Below are 22138 nucleotides of genomic sequence, written 5' to 3'. Positions count from 1 at the left end.
CTGCGCCCTACTAGATGGGGATTTGTATGCAAGCGCCATTTCGTTCTTATAAAAGCACGGATGACCGCGATTGGCCCATATGTTGTAGTCTTTGGGACGCTGAGTCGATTGGTTTTGGTCCGAAAAGGCTGCGATGCGGCGTTCCTCCTTTATTCCCAATCGAACATGGTTGAAGAAGCGGTCACGTGCTCCTGCGTACACCAGTCACCTGGTCACCGTGCCTGCAGGGTACAACTTACTAGCCTGTTTGACCTTTTTTGGGTGCAGTCCTGTCACTCGAGTTGAACCCGAGTTGAACCTTGGTGTGAAAGTTGTCACCTGCTGGCGTGGTGACCAGGTGATTTGGGCACCCAGGACCACGTGACCGCTTGTTCAACCATGTTCGATTGGGAATAAAGGAGGAACGCTGCATCGCAGCCTTTTCGGACCAAAACCAGTCGACTCAGCGTCCCAAAGACTACAACATATGGGCCAATCGCCGTCATCCGTGCTTTTATAAGAACGAAATGGCGCTTTTAGTGACATTTTGCATACAAATCCCCATCTCGTAGGGCGCAGTCACCCAGTTTCGGTGGAAGTGCGCGAGTTCGATTGGGATTCAAGTAGGAAGGGAGCGTCTCAGCTTCCTCGGACCAAGACCATTCGACTCAGCACCCCGAAGACTACAACTGGTGAAATTTTAATTTTTGCCTTAACTTCCCCTTTAAAAAAAGCCAAATCACCTCGTACCTTGCACTTGGCTTTTTTGAAGTAAATTTTAGTTAGTTTTGTCCCCAACTGCGCGCGCCGATTAGACCTACTACACTAGCACTCTACTGACTGTGTAGTACTCCTACAATCATTGTTCATTTGCACCGTGTTTTGTTTGAAGCACACAACCGACCACCGTTAGGCGCTGCATCTGCCGCTAAGGTTTATCGGGTGTTAGCGGCCGTCGTGAGTTCCCTTCGGGAACGAACACGACAATTTACTTTTTTTTACACAACCGACTCAGCTAGCTGTAGTCTAGGAAAGCAGGAGTTTGTACTCAAGGTTCTGGATTTACTCAGTAGTGGGTTCAGTCGTTTTTCACTAGTAGTAATAGTATCGCAAGTCTAATTGTAGCAACATCAACAGTTCTGTAGCTGCCATAAATTGCTAGCTTCAGTGGTCAAGGAAAACTAGTTCGCTATGACAGTAAGTGTAGAAGTGCATTTTGTGTATTTTTTTGGAAAAATAAGTAATCGAATGTCACAGTACTCTGTCAGTTTTGTGCTTATTTGTTACACTTTCTGTAAAGTTTCTGACTGTATAATAGTATCTACATTGTAGTTGTAGTGGTGGAGAGTTACTCTTAACTCATATCCATATGTCCTTTTCCTTTCTACATTTATTATTGGGTCAACATCCGAGTTTCAAATTTTAATAATGCGATTATTTGTCCCATTTCAACACCCTCAAAAATCAATACCGGTATAAAAATAATAGGACTCGGATGGAGAGCCAAGGAAAATTTTATAGTAAAGAAAAGGACCAAGAAACTACAAAATAAGTTACGCTATAATATCCACTAACACAGTGGACTAGTGGACATTATAGCGTAACTTGTAATTTCTTGGTCCTTTTTTCTTTACTATAAAAATACTAGGATTGTTTCTGGTGTACTACTAGCTATGCTAGTACAGTGCGTATCGGTTATAGCGTGGTCATGTAAAAGAATATACTGCTTACAAGAATGAACTCTCATGTTTTCATAATCATAACATGGATTTCATGTGCACATTTATTCTTACAAGCAATTTTATCGTACAGTAGAATATATCGGTCCTAAGAATGGACTTTGTGTAGCGAAACATGCCAGATCAGTACAAAGTATATCGCCTGTAGTAATAACATCCGTGCAAAGCAGTTCTGATCTGACTCACGTTGGGTCGTAGTGCTGCAAGTTCAACTATTGTGGTCATGTAACTCATGTTGCATAGCCACATGGTAAGCCTATGTGACTGTGACCAGCCGCATGCACAGTAGCACTACCTTGTATTTTATGATGATCTTCCTGCCGCTGCGCACATGCACATGATATGCCACACTTGATTGATCGTGTGTAAGAAATATCGGAAATAAGAATTGAAAGTCGTTTTTCAAACACCCACGCTATAACCGATGCCAAGAGTGCATAAACAAGAGTATGCAACTGTGGTGATGGGTCAGTGCGCGGTGCGCTGCCTTCATTACGTAACTTGCCTTCATCACGCTCTGAAAGCATGCATTCCAACTCACAATTTCTCGTACGAGCCCATTCGTTTTTGCTCGATTTGTTCCAGTACCTACGCGATCTCTAAATTCTGGCGCGAGAACTCCAGTACCGTACGAAAGTTCATTTCAAACCAGAGGGAAAGTGCGGTGTTTGATTTTCCGCAGTGCGCGGACTGCAGCTGAATGATGTAATGAAGGCAGCGCGCCACGCATCTGGCCCATAGAAAAGAGATCACAGTTGCATACTCTTGTTTATGGTAAAGGACTCTTGCCGATACCTACTGTACTTGTTAGCAGCAATCCGAACTAGCGCACACACTGCACTGCAGTGCTTTGTACTGCATTCAAGACTGACGTCATGTGCTTTGTTTCGCTGCGTAATCACAAAATTAATGGCATCAGCCCGTTTTGCTGAAAAGAAAAACAAATCTTGCTTGCCCTATTGAGTATTGTCCTCTTCCAGACAACGGATCGTGCTTCAGCAGTGTTTCTTTTCCTTTCGTAGCTTTGCTGCCAGCCCGAGTGTCACCTCGACACTGTATTTCTTCAGTATGTCTGACCTAACTGTCGACACTGTCAAGGCAATGCCTTGCCAAGCCCTCCGCGGCGAGCTTTCTCAGCGCAGCTTGAATCCGAAAGGAAACTTAAACAGTAATTTACAGGACCGTTTGCTGGCACAGCTAGCCCTTGGTAGTGAGGTCTGCTCCGGCCAGGAGAACCAGCAACATGACAGTGCGGACACGGCCCGCGGCTCGCGAGCCCAGAAGCCCGGCTGGCACCAATGCCTCCTTCGCCAGCTCAGGTGACGCGGGCTCAACGGATCTCTGCGCTCTCGTGCGGGACGAGGTGTAGTCGGCTTTGTCGGCCGCCGTTATACTATTATCGGAGAGCATTGTGCCGCTCCCCACCCAAAGCCAAGGCAATGCGGCTGCTGCCGCCACTACGCCAGGCCAAGCTCCTGTAACCCACCCGATCAGCCACCTGCACCAGCTGTGCCCAAGGCTGTGCAAGAACGTATGTTGAGGACTGAGGGGAGTTCGTAGACGTTTCAAAGTTTGTTGCCTGAAATTCTTGCACACTTCCGGCCCAACATTCCGGCTGGTGCACAGCCCGAATAACAATAGCCAGCTAAATATCGTTGAGTCGGATGACGCGAAGCAGGTGCGTCGCAAGGTTCACGGTACATGTAGCTACCCGGCTCGAGGCATGGACCACATACATGTCTGTTATCACGGCTACTGCCCCACACAGCACTGCTGAACTGCTGAACTGATTGCGTACCAGCAGTTGATCCTGACTGCTAACCGCCAGTTCTTCCCAAGCGCGTGGCTAGAGAACGACCGCCAGCTGCGGATGCTCGTGGCCCAGAAACCAGGCACGAAGAGGTTGGACACCATCGACGTGAACCTATGGCAGATAGCTTTCACAGACCATGTACACCCAAAATGCGCTCAATGGAAGATGGTCCATCCAGGGGCGGTTTGTGTCCTTTTCGTCCCCAATCTCAATTCCCGAAACCAGCAGCATTTACCTCCAGTGGTCGCAACCATACCAGCGACGGCCAAGAAATCTGTCGCAACTTCAATGGAGGTCGCTGTTCTTCGTCGTCGTGCCGCTTCTCCCACACCTGCAGCCAGTGTGGCAAGGACCACCCATGCATCAGGTGCAACCAGCAGCAGCGGGGAGCCAATCGGCCACCCCGCCGCTCCTAGCAGAATAGGGCTTGAAAGTGCTACGTCACAGCATAGGAACAATTTCAAAAATTCAAAAACTGGATCCACTTGGATCCAGTTTTTGTATGGATCCAAGCACATTTCAAGCGGTCTTACCCACAGAATGGTGATGTAGCCAGTGAAACTGACTGATTTGGCTACTGGTGGCGGGGTTACAACTGGTGGCGAAATAAAAGTCACACCTGCATGCCACATGAGTGGGTTGCTATGCACCCACATACTTAGGCAATAGCAAAGTCACACCTTAGTGGATCCAAAAATAGAAATCTGATGTCAACTTACTACTCCCTGGCTGTTTTGACGTCATCACTTTCAAGCCCTATACTGGCTATAGCTACTGAATCGCTTGACTCGGTACGTAGCTTCTTTCCTATACACCCTGCAGACACCACACTGCTAGCTGACCACTTTGCCCGCCTGTTACGTGTACCACTCAGAACAATCATGTGTTGCGTATGTTCTCCATGGCCTGCGCCATGGCTTTGCTCTTGGATCTGCCGGCCAACACGACATTTCGTTTTTTTCGAATAATCTGCCCTCGGCTTTCACTCACTCTGCATTGATATCCGAGCAATTAGCTGCTTCCTGCGCCCGCATCGAGATCACAGGCCCATTTCTGTCGCCTCCATTTCAGTTCATGCGCCGATCTGGTATTGGTGCCATCCCCGAAAAGAACGGCAAGCTGCGAATGATCCACCATCTCTGTCTAGTCCGGAAGGTACCGGCGCAAACAGCAGCATCCCTGCCGAGCCGCTCTCTCTGCACTACACGAGCATTGACAATGCGATCAACATCATCATGTCATGCCGACAGCCTGTGTATTTGTCCAAGCTCGATGTACGCAGTGCATTTTGGCAGATCCCAGTCCGCCGTCAGGACTTCGCTAGGAAGGCTCCTACTACTACTACGAGCGCTTTCTGCCTTTCGGCCTCCGCTCCAGCCCAGCCGTCTCGGACTCAGTAGCCACAGCAGTCAACTGGAGTTTGCTATAAATCACCGGCTTCATTACCTCGATGACTTTCTCGATATCTCCACTGGTTTGGCTGCAGCCAACCAGCAACTCACCATCCCCCTCCGGGAATTCACGTATCTCGGCATTCCTCTTTGCTCCTTCCCAGCTCGAAGGGCCATCATCATCATTGACATTCCTTGGTATTGTCCTAGGCTGCGAGCGCCACGAAGCTCGGCTACAAGAGGACAAGCTGTCCGAGACCCGTGCGCCACTCATGGCTACAATCAGCGAGCGCAGCATCGGCCAGCGTCAACTCGAGTCCCTCCTGGGGAAGCTCGCTTTTGCTGCCCGAGTCATCGTTCCTGGACACACATAATCCATGCGTGAACTATGATCAGTGTGCCCTGAACTGTATCTGTGTATGTGAGTGCGGTGCGTAAAGCCCATCTTGAGAATGGGTTTGCCGGCCCCTTAGTAGATGCGTGGCTTCTGAAGAGGGTGTTGAAGGGCATCCAGCAATGCCATGGGACGGCTGTACTCACCCCTCGCCTTCCTATCACTATGCCAATCCTACGACACCTGACGGGTGCACGCCGGAAAAGTAGTGTCCTGATTGGCCATGACAAGCTGCTCTACCAAGCCGCCATGCTGCTTCTTTGGATTTCTTTGGTGTGCCGAATTCACTAATGGCATCACACAGGGCTGTACTAGCTCCCCTGGTGATGGTCGCTTGCAACTCTTCCTGCTTTCATCCAAGACGGACCCATCCGGTAAAGGCGTTACTAGTGACATTGGCCCGTCTCTACCGCCGTACTGCCCGGTCCGTGCCATGGTTAGCTACCCATTTGTCGCGAGGAACCGAAACAACTCTTGTTCGTACTCTCGAACGGACAGCAGCTGACCAGGCAGTCATTCACAGTAACAGTACGGTCTCTTGTCGCTGCGGCCGGTGTACCATCCCAGTCGAACTACTCCGGGCATTCAGTCCACATTGGTGCAGCCACCACCGCTGTTATGGCTGGTGCCCCCGACTCCTTCTTCCGAGTGGCAGGTCAGTGGAAAGAGCAATGCGCGTCTATGCTACATCCGGACTACAACAAGCGCTAAGCGCCAGCTATCGTACCGGCTTGCTGCCGTGTCATGGATGCCATGATCCCCAACTCGGGTGAGTAATGAGCTACTGAACTCTAGCTGCGCAATGCTTGCCTGTGCTGACATTGATTGACCCTTGCTGTGCGTCAATAGTGCTTAGCTAACGGAGTGCTGGTTTCATGGGTCCACTCTCACAACTGGTGTTATCTAGCTATTTGCTGCGACTCTGCCTTGTGCTATATTACATCCATTTAGCATTGCAGCTCTACGTTGAGCTAACAGCAGCTCTACTTTGAGCTAACAGCAGCTCTACTTTGAGCTAACCGCAGCTCTACTTTGAGCTAACAGCAGCTCTACTTTGAGCTAACAGCAGCTCTACCTTGAGCTAACAGCAGCTCTACTTTGAGCCAATCGCAGCTCTACTTTGAGCTAACAGCAGCTCTACTTTGAGCTAACCGCAGCTCTACTTTGAGCTAACAGCAGCTCTACTTTGAGCTAACCGAAGCTCTACTTTGAGCTAACCGAAGCTCTACTTTGAGCTAACACGAGCTCTGCTCTGAGCTAACAGCAGCTCTGCTATGAGCTAACTGCAGCTCTGCTCTGAGCTAACACCAGCTCTACTTTGAGCTTCAAACCAGTTGTTTCGAAACCAGCACTCCTCAATCGAAAGATGCCTCTTTGTTGACTTGTGTTTGGGAGGGATGGGGCTAATTATACGTTAAACTTGGGTGGAGAACCAAGAATTCATTTCTACAGGTAAGAAGAAATGAGGACTCTAGCTAAGGAACAGTGGACATTATAGCGTACAGTCGTCCCTCTCTAATCCGGCACTTTATAATCCAGCACCCTCGATAAACCAGCACAATTTTCAGTAGCCAAAATGTCCTCTTCATGCACATTGCAGCAGTAAATCAGATTTGTTAATCCGGCACCCTCCTTAATCCAGCAGATTTTCGTGGCACAAATGGTGCCGGATTATAGAGGGACCACTGTACCTTGTAGTTCCTTGGTCATCCCTTCTACTTGTACGTCAGTGAGTAGAGTAATTTTCTTCTCTTCACTTGTGGCAAAAATTTCTTGCATGCAGATTTGCTTTACATGTACATGCAAGAGTGCATAAACAAGAGTATGCAACTGTGGTTATGGGCCACTGTGCGGCGCGTTGCCTTCATTACGTAACTTGCCTCCATCACGCTCTGAAAGCATGCACTCAAACCCAAAATTTCTCGTACGAGCCCATCCGTTTTTGCTCGATTCATTCCAGTACCTACGCGATCTCTAAATTTTCGCGCGTGAACTCCAGTTCCGTATGAAAATTCATTTCAAACCAGAGGGAAAGCGCGGTGTTTGATTTTCCGCAGTGCGCGGACTGCAGCTGAATGATGTAATGAAGGCAGCGCGCCGCGCATCTGGCCCATAGAAAAGAGAATAACAGTTCCATACTCTTGATTATTGACTCTTGGTACATGTAGTTGACACGAAACGTTCCACTCATGAAACTTCAATGCCACACTCACAAGTCACCTTAGTCCCCAAACACAATACAGTAATTCCATGACATGCAGCAACTTCTAGTGAGTGATGACACATTTTGAACTCATTGATCCAGTGCTGCTACGGTATGTAAACAATGCCGTGTGCATCAAAAAGCCTTATCTGTAACAATACTAGAGGTACCCATAACCGCTTCGTTGTTAATTGGTGTGTGTAACGGCTACTGAGGGTAGCCATGTGTCTGCTGAAAGTGCAGGGAGGAGGAGAGATGGCTTCAAAAGTAAATCCTAGATTGTTACTGTATGTCAGCGCCTTTAAAGCCATGGCCTTATATTTGAAACGCCGCTGCTTTCCTAGCTATTTTAGATGCAAAATGACTCACCCACTACACCATGCCATGAAAGTCAAATTCCACACAGAAATTTCAGTCTAAGTCCACTAAGTCTTGTTCACCCTTCCTGCTGGGCTGTAAGTTTGTTGGTATAGTACTTATTACTTCAATTTTACAAAACAGAATCCAAATGTGATTTCACTTATAATTATGAAGCCCATGGCTTTTTATTTATTATAACTGAGACTGGCTGTATAATCGAATATACATCCATGGCTGTAAAGGTGCGGACATACGGTAAATTTCAACTCGGCCATGTGAGCCATTTGGTAAGTTGTCTTCCGCCGCCAGTTCACACATTAAATGCTGCCCGCTCGTGTTCTTGCATTACCAGGGTATGGTATGGACATTTCACCTGTTTTACCTCATGCATTGCTTTCTTATTTTTTACATCAGCATGGCTTCTTCCCCAATTTCTTGCATTTACATTTGGCGCTGTCAATAATTATTGGCATCAAGCACGGCCCGTCGGTTCCTGTCGCTCCTCGCGTCCCGTGCGGGCGCCTTATCGAATGTGTACTGAATTGGCTAGTCACCTGACCTTTCATTGGCAGACCTAAAAATGATGTACACTACAGATTGATAAAGTGTGGCGCCACCTGCCTTCTTTTTGTCACAGGGGCGCCACATCATTGTACCAACACTGCTGATATTTTTGACACTGTTCAAGCATGGACTTTCTCAAAAGTTTCCACGTGAACGTAAGTAGCTGTTGGGAGATGTACGACATGTACATTTGATCAGTTGGAATGGTTGTTTAACTGCAGCTGTGAACAACTCTTTACTGCCATTCTGATATGAATTAAACAAATCACAGTTTGATTGTGTTCTGGTTCATCAAAAAAAATTGGGGCACTCTTGGCATGCCGTAAACATCCTAGTGCAGGTGGTGGGTGATCTAGCAGGGCAACAGAAGGGGCAGCAGTGGATAAACTACAGTCCATTCATAAACAAAGAGAGCATTTTGGCAATCCCCAATTGAATGCTCTTCCAATTATACTTCTGGAGTCTATTTCTCTAAAACGCGAACCGTAACAAGGATAGGGTTTCGGCCAGGCTTTGCTCCAAAAGCACGGAATTCGGAAAATCCAGGCTGTTCACTCTACTTGCAACAGTACATTGTGCAGTTCGAACCCCAGTTGCGGCACCTTTTTTTGGATCCCTTTTCAAGTGTTCAAAGCTTTCCCCTTACTTTATCTCTGATATTGCTGACCCACCCAAGTTTGGTGGTGGAAGACAATTCGAGGCAGCAAAGCAATAATCGTTTTCGAAAAGCTTCCCCATCACTATATTGCTCACCCACCTAAGTTGGGTGGTGTGTTACTTGTGCCTCGAATTGTAGTTAGACCGCATTGTCATATTATTAACTGGTCTCGTCATCGGCCTGTAACAGTCGGCATTCTCTGTTGCCGTGGGATTTAGCTTGTGCACATTTTCGCCGCACTCACCTTTCCCTCTCCGGTCCTACTCAACAATGAACCTTCTAAGTTGGAAGGCTGTTGGTTTGCGCACTGCAGAGTGTTAGAGCTAGGTCTCAGGTCATTGAATGTCTTAGTAGCCCGTCAGTTTTGTGCCCTGTTAACGCACTTCTGACTGATTATTATCTTGTTACAGTTGCGCATGGTTGCTTCACAACTCCTTTCCTTGTGTTTCCTTCTTCTATTATGTATCCTAACGATTATCATTGAAGATTGAATTTCGTCTTCCATCAATTTGTCTCCTTACAGAATGCCACAACTCAGTTACGTTATACAATGTGAGCAAGGGCGAGGTCCTGTATGGGGTGGAAGGGGCACTATCAACATCCTTACCATCCATCACATGCTGCATACGTCGCAGCTACTATAGACGGCAGCCTTATCCAGCATCAAAACAGTACTTGTTCTTCCAGAATTCTCCAGTAGCCAACCATCCACATCTCGGTGTTTCGAAACACGTTGATTGGTATCGGCATTTCGAAGAAGTGTACTATTACCCCACCATCGTTTGGCCACATATTTTAACCAAAGACATAGCTGGTGAATACAAGTGCAGTCGCTTTGACCTTGATCCTGGGTGGTACTATGTTAGCTTCTACTTAGTAGTGGGAGGTGAGTTTTTGAGAGCTTTTCTGGAGCACTATGCATAGACAATCAGTTAATGAGTTAATTTAGAGAAGAGAAGAGACTCTTGGATACGAGTTTAAGCAACTGATCACCACTGTTACGTATAGGATATTGAGCAAGACGAGGTCTATATTTCCCATATAGACCGAAGTCGAGGTCAATATCCTATTTATCCCGATTCCTTTGCTATAACCCCAAATTGTGATCCTTTAGGAGCTATTTTTGCCTTTTAGTATAGCATTTGTACTATACATAGGATGTTGCCTATTTTGGGTATAAGACTGTAAGAACAACAGGGTTCAGCATCTGCAGCATAGTAGCTGGGTGGTATAAGGGGTTGCTTGAGATTCATACGGTTGTGGGTTCGTATCCTGCTTGTTCTCGTCATTTGTCTTCTTTCTTTAAAATCCACTTTTAGAAGTGGAGAGAAAATTTCTAAGTCCCTCCAAAGTCGAAAGATCACAATGCCTAAGTGGTTGATACCAGCAGTCGATATTACGGCGATATGGGTAATATCAAGAGCACATAAACCACAGTGTGCAACTGTGCATATCAGATCTGAAACAGCGCAGTTCGTGCACTACGTTACCCTGATGAGGTCAGCCAAGCCGCGACTTGCGTATAGCTCAAATTTTCGTGTTTAATAACCCGGAAATCAGCCAAGTTTGCTTGATTTTAGACGTCCTGTTTCAGGATTTAGGTGTTTTTCTGTGACTGTGTACTCTGCGTACATCCACCGACAAGTAAATTCACCAGGCTATCCGTATCAAAAGCGGAGATCAGGACAAACTCAGTGACCTGCACCACCGTGACTGGTTACGCAACTTTTCACCGTACCTGTGGCTTACCGTGTCATCAGAAATGACGCACGAATTACGCTCCCACAGGAACCATCCCGAGTTGCACACTCTGGTTTATGTACTCTTGGTAATATAGGACCAGTCAAGGATCACAAGAATTAGTGGAGGGCAATATAGAAGAGTGATAATTTTATCACTCTCTTATGACCTGAATGACATGCACCAGCCATCCTACATTATAATCATTGTATTCGGCCGTGCACCACCCCCCCCCCCCCCCCCCCCCCCCCAGAAGGGGACAAGCTACGTTCCTGTGTTACTAGTATTCTGAAGACAATTGTAAGCGGATGTGTTTTTTTGCTGATGGTGTGCTGTGGCAGTGTGTAGAAGTTGGCTGTGTATTCTGAAAAAAACTTTCTCATAATCCATAAGCCACCATTAGAGTACACAATAATTAAAGTGTTGCCCAATCGTTTGTATACATTATTGAGCAGGTATTCACGGTCATAGTCTTTGTGAGGACAGAATCAATACGGTACCAGTATTCTGTAAATCCTTTCAAGCAATCAACAAGGCACTGTTACGCAGGCTCAAAAATCGTTCCCTATTTGTCAGTGACATAATTTGTTAGGGAAAGTGGCACTTGTCCACTGGAGTCCAGTATGCACTTGTAAAATTGAAGTCCTTTTTTACCAATTCTGATTTTTCTGATTGAAGAAAAACCTAAAATCACTTTCATCACCAACTCAGTGACAGTAATGTCGACATCCTGGAAGATTGCATCTCTAGCTTTGCACTGCAATGCATCAGGTGATGAACTCAAGTATTCCTGGACGAAGGACGGAGTGCCGCTCCGCTCAGCATTGGGTGCAGATGGTTGGACACATTCGTTTGCTGGTGCAGTGACAGCAGCAGATTCTGGCATATACAACTGCTCTGCTTCAAGTCGCTATGGTCATGATTGGAAACAACTTCATCTACTTGTTCTTGGTAAGTTTATCAGAGACTGATACATTAGCACCGGCTTCATCTACTATAGAAAATACGTGCAACGTTACATATTGACTTTTTGCATGGGGAGAGACCAGTTATCCCCCTGTTTCGAGCCGTGTTTTTCCACAAACTTATACCTCCATAGAAACTTGAAACCCATCTTCCAGTTTCTTGATTAAATCTAGCATAATTTATGCTAAGTGCACACAGAATGGACTTTAAAAATATGAAAAGACAATCATATGGGCGCAATTTTTTCTTATATTACAATTTATTTATTTATTTATTCAACATCTTATGGCTTCCGATGGCAGCCAAAACGGGAAGATGTGGGTGATAGCCAACCATGGTAAAAGAAGGAGAAGATTATATCCATGAAAAGGAAACAGCCGAAAAGCTATATTGATTAGTTTTTACTTGCAAGTATTATTATTATGGTGCACTCAGTCATCAGCAGGCCCTCAGATTCACTTTAAATTCTTTCAATGATGCAGAAGTCTTCACTGATTCGGGAAGTTGTAGCCATGCACAGTAGCCCTGGAAGAATGGCGATCTTGTGAATTGCGTTGACTTGGCCTTGGGAAGAGACACTTTGTTTCTGGTTGAGCGGCCCGAAACAAACCAGTTATAAGGCTTTATATGTTCAGGAACACAACCCAAGAGAATTCGATGAACCAATATACCTCTGACACACCGTTGAAGTGGATAGAGAGCTATCTTTCTGGGAGAAGCCAGTTTGTGTCCGTGTCGGGAGCAGACTCTCCAAAGCTACCCGTGCTGTCGGGGGTGCCTCAGGGCTCAATTCTTGGACCATTGCTTTTTGTTTTGTATGTTAATGATCTACCAAGTCATGTTTCTGGAATGTCATTGTTTGCTGACGACACAGCTGCTTTGCGCCACTGTAAAACTGTCAAACAGCTTGAGTCAGAGTTGCAAGACGCGATAAATATGATTGTCACCTGGATGTCCAGTTGGAGGCTTCAGGCAAACATTTCAAAAACCAAAGTACTGTTTCTAACAGATTCTGCCTCAATGTTTAAGTTCACCTTTCCCAATTCACCCACAGAAATTCAGACGGTAAAGGAGCACAAGCACCTAGGGGTAATGTTCGATTCATCCATGTCCTGGTCGGCTCATGTAGATTACATTTGTAATAAAGTCAGCCGTGCTCTTGGCTATATTAAAAGTCATTGTAAACATCTCTCTATTCCGTGCCGTTCCGCTATATATAAAATTTATCTCCTTCCATTGTTTGAATATGCTGCCACAGCCTGGTGTGGCCTAGCTAAGGTCTTATCCGATTCCATTGAAGTTCATCATAAGAAAGTTCTAAAAATTTTGTTCTCGAAGAAACCTTCCTTTCCCTCCAATGAGTTGTACTTATTAGCTCAGACTACTCCGTTAGAGCAACGCCGACTAACTTGCCTCTGTATATTGGTTATGTAATTACATTCAGTATCCCAGTACAAATAGGAATGTTTGGGATATAAATTCGTGTAAATTTGGTGCTGTTTATGCTAACTGACTTCAGCTATTGTTGACTTTGTTGAGTGACAAACTAAAGCACTTCACATAGTGTAATCATTGGACAACCTGCATAATTATCAGGGATAGACACAGTAAGCTATCACAGATAATGTTAGGGAAACTAACAATTTTTTTTTTATGTGACTGGGCCTAATCATCAGCTGTACGTATTTTGGGGAAAATATTATAATTAGTGAACCAATACGGAACGTACGCTGTTCTGAATCGTGGGCATTATCTATTGTGTCCATGTATAGATATTCCAAGATTTTGGCTCAAACCAGTACCTGCTATAATCATGCCACACTATCTTCTGGCAAGGTCTGTTGGTCTTCTTCTCACTCCACCATCATCAACTGGCAATTCACCAATAACAAGTTATGAAGTCATTTGTAGACCTGATGTGGAGTACAGATCATATGTGAAGGACACTGTACAGAGGTTTTCAGTGACCAGTGTCACTGTTACTGGTCTTCAACCAGCCACCAAGTACAGTTGCTGGTATCATGTATGGAATGCAGTTGGTCGCAGTGGTCCAAGTCCAATTCTCAAGCTGACCACTCCGGAGTCCCGTAAGTACTCTGTAGTGGTCCTGTCTTTCAGTTTAGTGTCCATATTCTGTGCATGTTCAACATGATAGAGATTGTGGTCACTAATCCAGTGATAAGAGATTGTGATTTTCTGTATAAATGATTGATTAACAATTTTGACTGCTGTGTGTGCAGCCCCAGGAAAACCGGAAAATCTCTCTACAGTGTCTAGTTCAGCAGGGCATGTCACCACATTCTTCAAGGTAAGACAACAGTGCGGTTTATCACTGAATGAAAATCAATGATTTATCCATGTAAGGATGTTCTTATCCTTTCAGTCAAGAGCATTATGTTAGCACATCTCCATTACACAAGTACTTTCATGACTCTGGTATCGTGCCATCAAATGTAATGCTGATTTATGGCATTTTAGACTAGTGCTGAAACGGTTATACCCATCGCTCAGTCATTACTTGTTAGAAGCGATATCAAGCAGGCATTTTAGTTGCGTTTCGGTTATCGGCTTGAAATGAGTGCGAATATTGACTACGAGAGATGATATTTGTTTGCCTTACATGGTCAAGAATCACGTGTTGGGCTGACGAAAAGCATGGACGTACTTCCTCCGCGTCATCGAAATTGTCCCAGTTTGACTAGTGACTTGCCACTTATTACTGACAACTCCATAAGCTAAACCATTCAAAACTTATTACACAGTATGATAGTCTGAAGACTAGAGTAACGTTCCAGGACAGTTGGACTGAGAGTTTTCATGCAGAGATGAAGTCCTCGTCGTTGCTGATGTCGATGGACGCAAAAATATCGTTTCGAAATATTTCAAGGAAGGTTGAAAGTTGGTCGCGCCTCATCTCAGACGCTTTGACTTTCTCCACAGGACAAGAGCTGCTATGCTTGTCGTCTGCTAGCTCTGGATGATTTCTACTTCACCACCAACGAAGCCTTGTAAGAAAACACGATCGTTGCGAGGTCGGTTGATTACCGTCGGCGGAATCACTTCGATCTTGAAATGAACACTTTTTAGCCGTGGCATGCCCATTTATTTTAGCTGTGTGGTCACAGCTCATGCAGGTAAGTGTACTATCATCCAGCATCACCCTCTTTTTTAGCATCACTGGTACGGCACCTGCGCGTGCATCACTAGCACTTCGTGTAGAGCCTACACGGCTCTTGCAGGTACAATCATATACTGAGTGTCTCAGCCAGAGCGACACATTTTATCGCTGTTGCATGCATTTCGTTTGCTGACACCTCGATGTTTCTCCAAGCGCTGCTACTTTTTCCACGAAGTCATTCTCACCCCAGCTAAGGTAAAACAGTGATGAGGCTTGAGTGAATGGCCATAAGCACGAGAAATGTGCAGGCTGCAACGCCTGACTGATCTCAGCGAGTCAAAATTACCATCGCAGCGACATCAGCGAAGAAATTGCGTCTAGTTCAAAAATTTCAGCTTCCAATAACAGAAAATAGAACTTTGCCGTCACCCTGTACTGATGACTATCGCCTATCTCCGATTCCTTGCCTCTGGTACGAGTGCTGGTGAGTAAATACCCCGTTTTATGTCAAAAGTCAAACTGCGACAATTTCGATCACGCGGAGGAAGTAGGACTTTTCGAAAAGTGTTGTTCGTCTGGAACGTGCGAACTGTGATAAAAAAATTCGGGACCCGTCAGATCTTTGACTTTTTGTTTGAGAGTTTGACTCATACTCGATTCAATTAGGCTGTTAGGTACACTTGGTTCACGGAAACTTAGCTTTCTGCACCTGAACCATAAAATCCTATGAGCAAGAATTAGTAAAAAATGTGCCAAAAGTACCTAGAAAACAGGATCTCGTGTCTTCTTTACAACCTTTTCCTGGGGGACAACCCCGGACCTCCCTTCCCACCCCGCTCCGTCCTTTCGTCTTACCAGTTCCCAAGCACTCCCTACACCCCTGGCTGGCAAGGGATATAACTTCTCCTCCATGATGAACCTTGATATTTTAGTATCCAACTGCCAATAATCTCTACACCATTTTGATTGATGCATGTTTTTCCTACAGCCAATTTCACCAGTACTTTCCCATGGAGTACTCACTGGATATCAAATTACTTTCAATGCCACTGAATGTGTTACACATCAGGACTGTCCATGTCAGCAATACAACTGCTCTCTACGTGGAGCTGTCTCCTTTCATGAAAGTGAGTTTCATTCAGTGCATCTTCTTGACTCTCTCCACTAACATGGGCAGGTAAACAGTCTCGACCTTTCTGGTGACAACTCGCCACAGTGTACAGAAAATACAATGTTATAACTGGCATTACTTGTTGTATCATGATATCAATGATTTGTATCTTGTTATTCCAGGTTGGGTCACCAACTCAATCTCCTTGTCTGGACTGAGGTATTTCACAACATACCAAATATCAGTTGCAGCTGTCAATAGAGCTGGTGTTGGACAGAAGGCTTGGATCAACTTCACCCCTAAGGAATTCGGTGAGTTATAAATCTGATTATTCAGGGTTTTCTATCATTTGTATTGGATTTTTGGAAGGTACACTGGTCTTATCACTCCACTGATATGTTGTACCTCGCTCATTAGAAATATGGTTGTTGGTCGCCCTTCCCTTTGGCTGAGTTATTTTCTGCGAGAACGATGTGACAAAATGTGCCGTGGTCCCGGTGCAAGCACATTCATGCTATCAAGCTTCAATACGTCTTTTTTTCCTCTTACGGTGGCCAGTGACGGGTCATGATACCAAGTGCGACCCCTAAATGTGGCTCATATCGAGTACAGTTTTGCCATCCTCTCATTGTGCATGGCATGCCAACACAGAATGTTTGTAATGTATGTCGCTCTGTAAGCATGTAGCGTTTTGTTATTTGTATGGCAGTGTAACACAAATGTTGTTCTACTGTTGCTTTTATTGTACACAGCACCAGGTCCTGTAAATCGTGTGGTTGCCATGGTAATATCCAGCTCTGCAGTGCAGACAAAGTGGGAAGCACCTCGCATATCTAATGGTAGGTACTCTATATATGTAGCATGTGTACTTTTAAACATGTTCAAATACATGTACTTTCAAACCTCGTCAGGACGAACACTGATATGGCGAACTTTCCTTTAGTACGATCTGGCCCAATTCTATGGTTGGCCAGGAATTATATCAAGTCAAAAATATTCGTTAACAACAAACTCTGTAAGACGAACAAATTTCAAGCGTGATTTGAACAGGATCAGCGTGTAGTACGAACTTTCGGTGGGCGTGGGTGCGCTGGCTGTAGTTTTTTTCCGATAATAGAGGCCTCTTGTACTGGCAAAACATGTTACAAGGCGGATGAAATGTTGTCATGAATTCATTGCACATTGTACTTACCTGTTGCTGTGTTATATTATGAATGACTTACTTCGAAGTACATTTGCCACAGAATGCATCTTCACATAAATACAATTCATATGATATGCATATCAATATTTTGTAAGATCTGGATAAGAAGAAATCCGGATAAGACAAACAAACTTGTTCGGCCCTTGAAGTTCGTCCTAACGAGGTTTGACTGTACATATACATTTGAATGAAACCACAATCAATACATGGACTATCTGCTGGCCGCCACACCTCTGCTAGGTGGATGGCCAATCTATTGGTAGTCAAGGAAGTTCATTTTTCGCTGTTGTAATTTTAGTGCTCCTCCTTTTCACGCGCAAATGCACGCAGATGCACCCACCCACAAACACACCCACATACATACATGCGCGCAGATGCACACACCCACAAACACACACACACACACACATACATGCACGCTCACACAAACATACACACACGACTCGCAGACACACACACACACACACACACACCTTGAACGATGAACTTGCCCATTGCCATAGGCAATGATAGCGAAAGGACTAATTCGGCTGCAACCGGCAGAAAGGTTCGTGGCGCTTCAGATCGCCGGGGCGGCGACACGTCTTCCCGCAAGCACAACGATACTTTGGCTCGGCGGAGACATCACGAGGCTGAGGACGACGGTCGATGACCTCCCTCCACTCCGAGCGGTTCTGGGCAGTGTCGAGCCATTCCTTCTCCGGGACAAGTGGATGAATGCAGTTGAAGTCGTCCACAACCACATCCCACCAACGCTTGCGTGGACCGTGCTGCGGTCGAGTTGCAGAGAGCTCCTCAAACTGGGTACACTTGGGCAGACGGTCATCGTCCATGCGGCCAATATCTTAGCCGACGCTCGCGGATGATGTCGCCGATGTCCGAATCAATTCCGAGGATCTTCGCCAGTGTTGAAGAAGTGACTCGGTCATCCCATTGCTGGTGTCTCGGGATGCCGACAATAGCCCGCACGCACTGATGGTGGAATGCGTTAAAACGGCGCAGATCAGGAGCCTTGGTCGTCCAGGTCTCTGCACCATACAACAGGGTCGTAAGAACGAGAGCCACGTAGACAGGACGTCGAAATCGGAGGGACAAGGAACGGTTCCCGAAGACAGGTGCCCGCAAGCAACCAAACACTCGAGACGCCTTAGAAATCCGCAACTGCACATCATGCGCACAAAGACCATCCCGGTGAATCACGGACCCAATATATGTGAATGGGTCAACGGCGTCGATGGTTCCATTCCCGAGATGAACGGGCTCACTGGTGGGAGTATTAATTGATATAGCTTTGGTCTTTGTCAAGCTGACGGTCAGTCCGCAACCAGAAGCACAAGCCACAAACGTCTCCGCGCACCCGGATCAAAGGATACCTTGGACGTGGCGTATAGCGCAGCATCGTCAGCAACACACACACACACACATGCACACACACACACACACACACACACGCACACACACACACACACACACACACACACACACACACACACGCATACATAAACACACTGACACAAGATATGCCAACATTGTTCATTTTTAGTCCGGTGATTGTAGCAGGCAGTCTTAGGCTGTCATGGTAAAACTTACCCTTGATAGCCAGTCGACTACCCTCTCTCCTCTAACACAATCCACGTAATATTTATCACGTGGCAAGAACCTTTGACATCTTAAGAGTTAATTCAAATTGGCACCAATTTACCAGGGGTTTTCTGCAGTTTTGTGTGCTCTGCATGCAATGTACAAAGTCATGTATTATGTACAGACTATCATAGTCATGACATGAGTTGTGTGCATGACTGATGTTGCCATGTACACTGTAGTCCTAGTAATTATGATTGTGGGTGTGGCATGCACTGTAGCTGTCTTTGGTAGGACAAGGATACTCATTGTTCGTAAATCAAGGCCATATCCATTCAAACTGCACTCATCATGTACATGTACATGCAACAAGAACTGGTCCATAGTCAGCTGATGCAAAGTTTTCAGTTTTCGGTACAAGTTTGGTCAATTTCCGTACTGCGGACAAAGGAGTGAATTTCCGTACAAATACGGAAAAATAGGGAAGGTTGGCAGCACTGAGCTTTATCTGTTGCTGCTGTGGGCTGCTTTTATTCATTCTCTATACTCATCTACCACAAACCGTCACTGATAAATTCTTAGCAAAAAATCTTCTTTTAAATAATTGCCCTCTTGACTAGAATTTTAATGAGTATACCATTGTTTCATATTCTCTCTTTCCACCAGGCGATATCCTGTACTATACACTGGAGTATAGTATGGTGAATTCTCAGTCATCTGTGCAGAGAGTCAAGGTCAATATCAGTACAGCAATGTTACAATACAACATCACTGGACTACTGAACAACAGTGATGTTCTGATTACAGTGTTTGCTGTCAACTCTGCTGGTCCTGGACCTGGTGTTACTACACGTGTTAGCACTGCAGACCATGCTAAAGACTCTGTGGAGAAGAGTCCATCCTCCAGCCCACCATCTCAAACTAAAGTCTTCTGCGCTGCTCCAACGGATTTTTATTGGATTGCATTCGTTGCAAGTTCTTTCAATCCTGAAACCATCTTTATCTTGAGCCAAAATGTCTCCCATAAACAAACAGTGAATGTGACATGCAAGGATGGATTGTATGTATCAGGAAATCTATCACAACAGCATCAAGTCATCAAATGTCAAGACAATGGAACATGGAGTGAGGAATTTGTAGCATGCTCAGGTAAGTATTATGTCTGCCCTCCTTGTAAATCGTTCTGACAGTGGCCAAAACTTTACAATTTTGAAATTCAACGCTTATGGCTTATTGGTTTGCTGACTTGCCTGCGAATCATGACATGAGGTCCCGCTGAATAAGCGGTCCCGTGTTCATGCCTACACCAGCCACATGGTCACCGTTCCTGCAGGCTGCAACCTACAGTCTGTTTGTGCCCTTTTCTGTCACTCGAAATGAACCATGTGAAAATTGTAGCCTGCAGGCACGGTGATCAGGTGACTGGTGTACGCATGACCTCTTACTAAACCATGTTCGGTTGGAAATAAGGGCCGAACGCCGCATCACAGCCTCAAAACCAGTCGATTCCGCGTCCTGAAGACTAGAACACATGGGCCAATCGTGCTCATCCGTTCTTTTATAAGAAAGAAATAGCGCTTTTAATGACATTTCGCATACACATCCCCATCTAGTAGGGCACAGTCAACCAGTTTCTGTGGAAGTGGCAAGTTCGATTGGGAATAAAAGAGGAAGGGAGCGTCTGAGCTCCCTCGGATCAAGACCATTCTACTCAGCACCCTGAAGGCTACAACTGGTGAAAAATTGATTTTAGAGTATAATTCCCCTTTAAGGTGACACAGCAGACTTTGGTGGTCCACTCCCTGTACATTCCTGGATGCATAGCATGATCACTGTGATGAGGGGTAAACTTGTTGCTCCATCAAGTGTAGTTCAAATTGGTTGTTTGGATCTTTCAATTTTAGTGGATAAGCGGATAAGTTCTAGTATGTGTTTCTGTGTTTGCGTTAGGACCAGCAGATGCGCAACCAGCACAGATGCGAGGATATTATGGATCCAAATCGTCCTCCAATATTGTAATAATTTCCACTCTTGGAGGGACAACAGCCATCTTCTTAGTGATCATTATGGTATTTCTGGTCATACCATGTATCAAGAGGTATGCAGGGAATACATGCACGTCCGTATAAGGATGATACTTACGTTTTTGAATGGATGTGAGTGGTGTGTCCATTGTATGTTGATATCAAGCCTACAATAGAAGGCTTCTTTTTTTTGCCTTATTGACCTTTTTTATTCTTTTATTAGAGTAATATCCTTATCCTGCACAGTCATGGCTGATAAAACCCATGACTTCGCATCATGCGTAAATTTAGTGCTGAAACGATTACGTTTTTTCCTTAGTGGCTTAGCTGATACCATAATGATCGGCTTATCGGCTAAACGAGTATTATTGTAACTACATCAGTACATGTACATTCTGTGAATGTCCAAAAAATTACCAGTCCAACATCGCCAACGACGGAAAGCGGGCGCATAGATCCGATGATCCCGCAACAAGTCTGTCAGCTGTTCGGACTGACCAGACGAATACAGACAAAACAGAGGCAACTCACTGGTTGCAACCCAAGAGCTGATGGTGCCCTTCGCGTGTGACTTCGCTGACTCCGACGATGAGGTCAGAGAAGCCGGCCAGGGGTGCAAATCGGCGGGTTTCGACAGATGAGCTGACTTGAGGCGCACCAACAAGTAACTAGTTGTTTTTCCTGTCTACGCTCAAAATAGGCCCGGACGCCAGGCCTAGCTCGTCGTCGAGCAAACTGGTTCAGGAACCGTCGACAGAACGGAAAACATGAAACTGAAGACCACTTTACTGTCTTTAGGCTAGCTTAAGAATACTCGCACGTGGAGGGAACTCCAGCCCCTGCAGCTAGCTAGTGTAGATACATACTGAGCCCGCCCGTCCTGCATGCTGTATGTAAGAAAAGTAGTCAGCTCAAAAGAAGGCGAAGTAACGGTAACGGTGATCACATCGATGTTTCTCAGATCGCGTGGGTGCCTAAAGTCTTCACACGTACATGTACATGAACATCGATGTTGCAAGTGTACAGTCATGTACATATTCGTGACGTATTCGCAACACGTTCGATGCATGCACGCTTTGTGCGACCCCAAAAGGGGGGAAATCTCGTAACGAGCGTAGGTACCATTCTACTCGTTTAGCCGATAAAATCGAAATAGCCGTTCGATCTATTTCTTATCGAGTAAGTAACGAGTAATCGATATAATCGTTTCAGCACTATGCGTAATGCACATGTACGCAGAGTTTTTCGGACTACACGTCACTATCTCGTCCGCCCCGGGATACCTGATAAAGA

General features: G+C 45.5%; 1 protein-coding gene across 3 annotated transcripts; it reads left to right on the top strand.

Annotated features, from left to right (window-relative positions):
- Positions 1–888: 888 nt before the first annotated feature.
- On the top strand, positions 889–21150 carry LOC135817406 (protein sidekick-2-like). Of its 3 annotated transcripts, none has more exons than XM_065330586.1 (11): positions 889–1176; positions 8517–8598; positions 9625–9987; positions 11613–11792; positions 13580–13894; positions 14048–14115; positions 15914–16052; positions 16219–16347; positions 16789–16875; positions 19488–19970; positions 20772–21150. In XM_065330586.1, the coding sequence occupies exons 1-11, from the start codon at positions 1171–1173 to the stop codon at positions 20948–20950; spliced, it is 2031 nt and encodes a 676-aa protein (XP_065186658.1). In that variant the 5' UTR covers positions 889–1170; the 3' UTR covers positions 20951–21150. The 3 variants fall into 3 exon arrangements, with proteins under 3 accessions (XP_065186658.1, XP_065186657.1, XP_065186656.1); XM_065330585.1 differs by having other exon boundaries at positions 11520–11792; positions 20781–21150; XM_065330584.1 differs by having other exon boundaries at positions 11520–11792.
- The last annotated feature ends 988 nt before the right edge of the window (positions 21151–22138 follow it).

The sequence above is a fragment of the Sycon ciliatum genome, chromosome 5 (genome assembly GCF_964019385.1).
Source record: "Sycon ciliatum chromosome 5, ocSycCili1.1, whole genome shotgun sequence".
NCBI lineage: Eukaryota > Metazoa > Porifera > Calcarea > Leucosolenida > Sycettidae > Sycon > Sycon ciliatum.
Note: the sequence above shows the minus strand (reverse complement) of the source record. Positions and strands in the feature narration are given on the sequence as shown.

Bases quoted from the DNA above. Each gene is read 5' to 3' on its own strand.
- LOC135817406 (XM_065330584.1), top strand. The intron at 14,116-15,913 runs GTAAGACAACAG...TTTTTCCTACAG, and splicing joins ATGTCACCACATTCTTCAAG to CCAATTTCACCAGTACTTTC. The intron at 19,971-20,771 runs GTAAGTATTATG...TGTTTGCGTTAG, and splicing joins GGAATTTGTAGCATGCTCAG to GACCAGCAGATGCGCAACCA.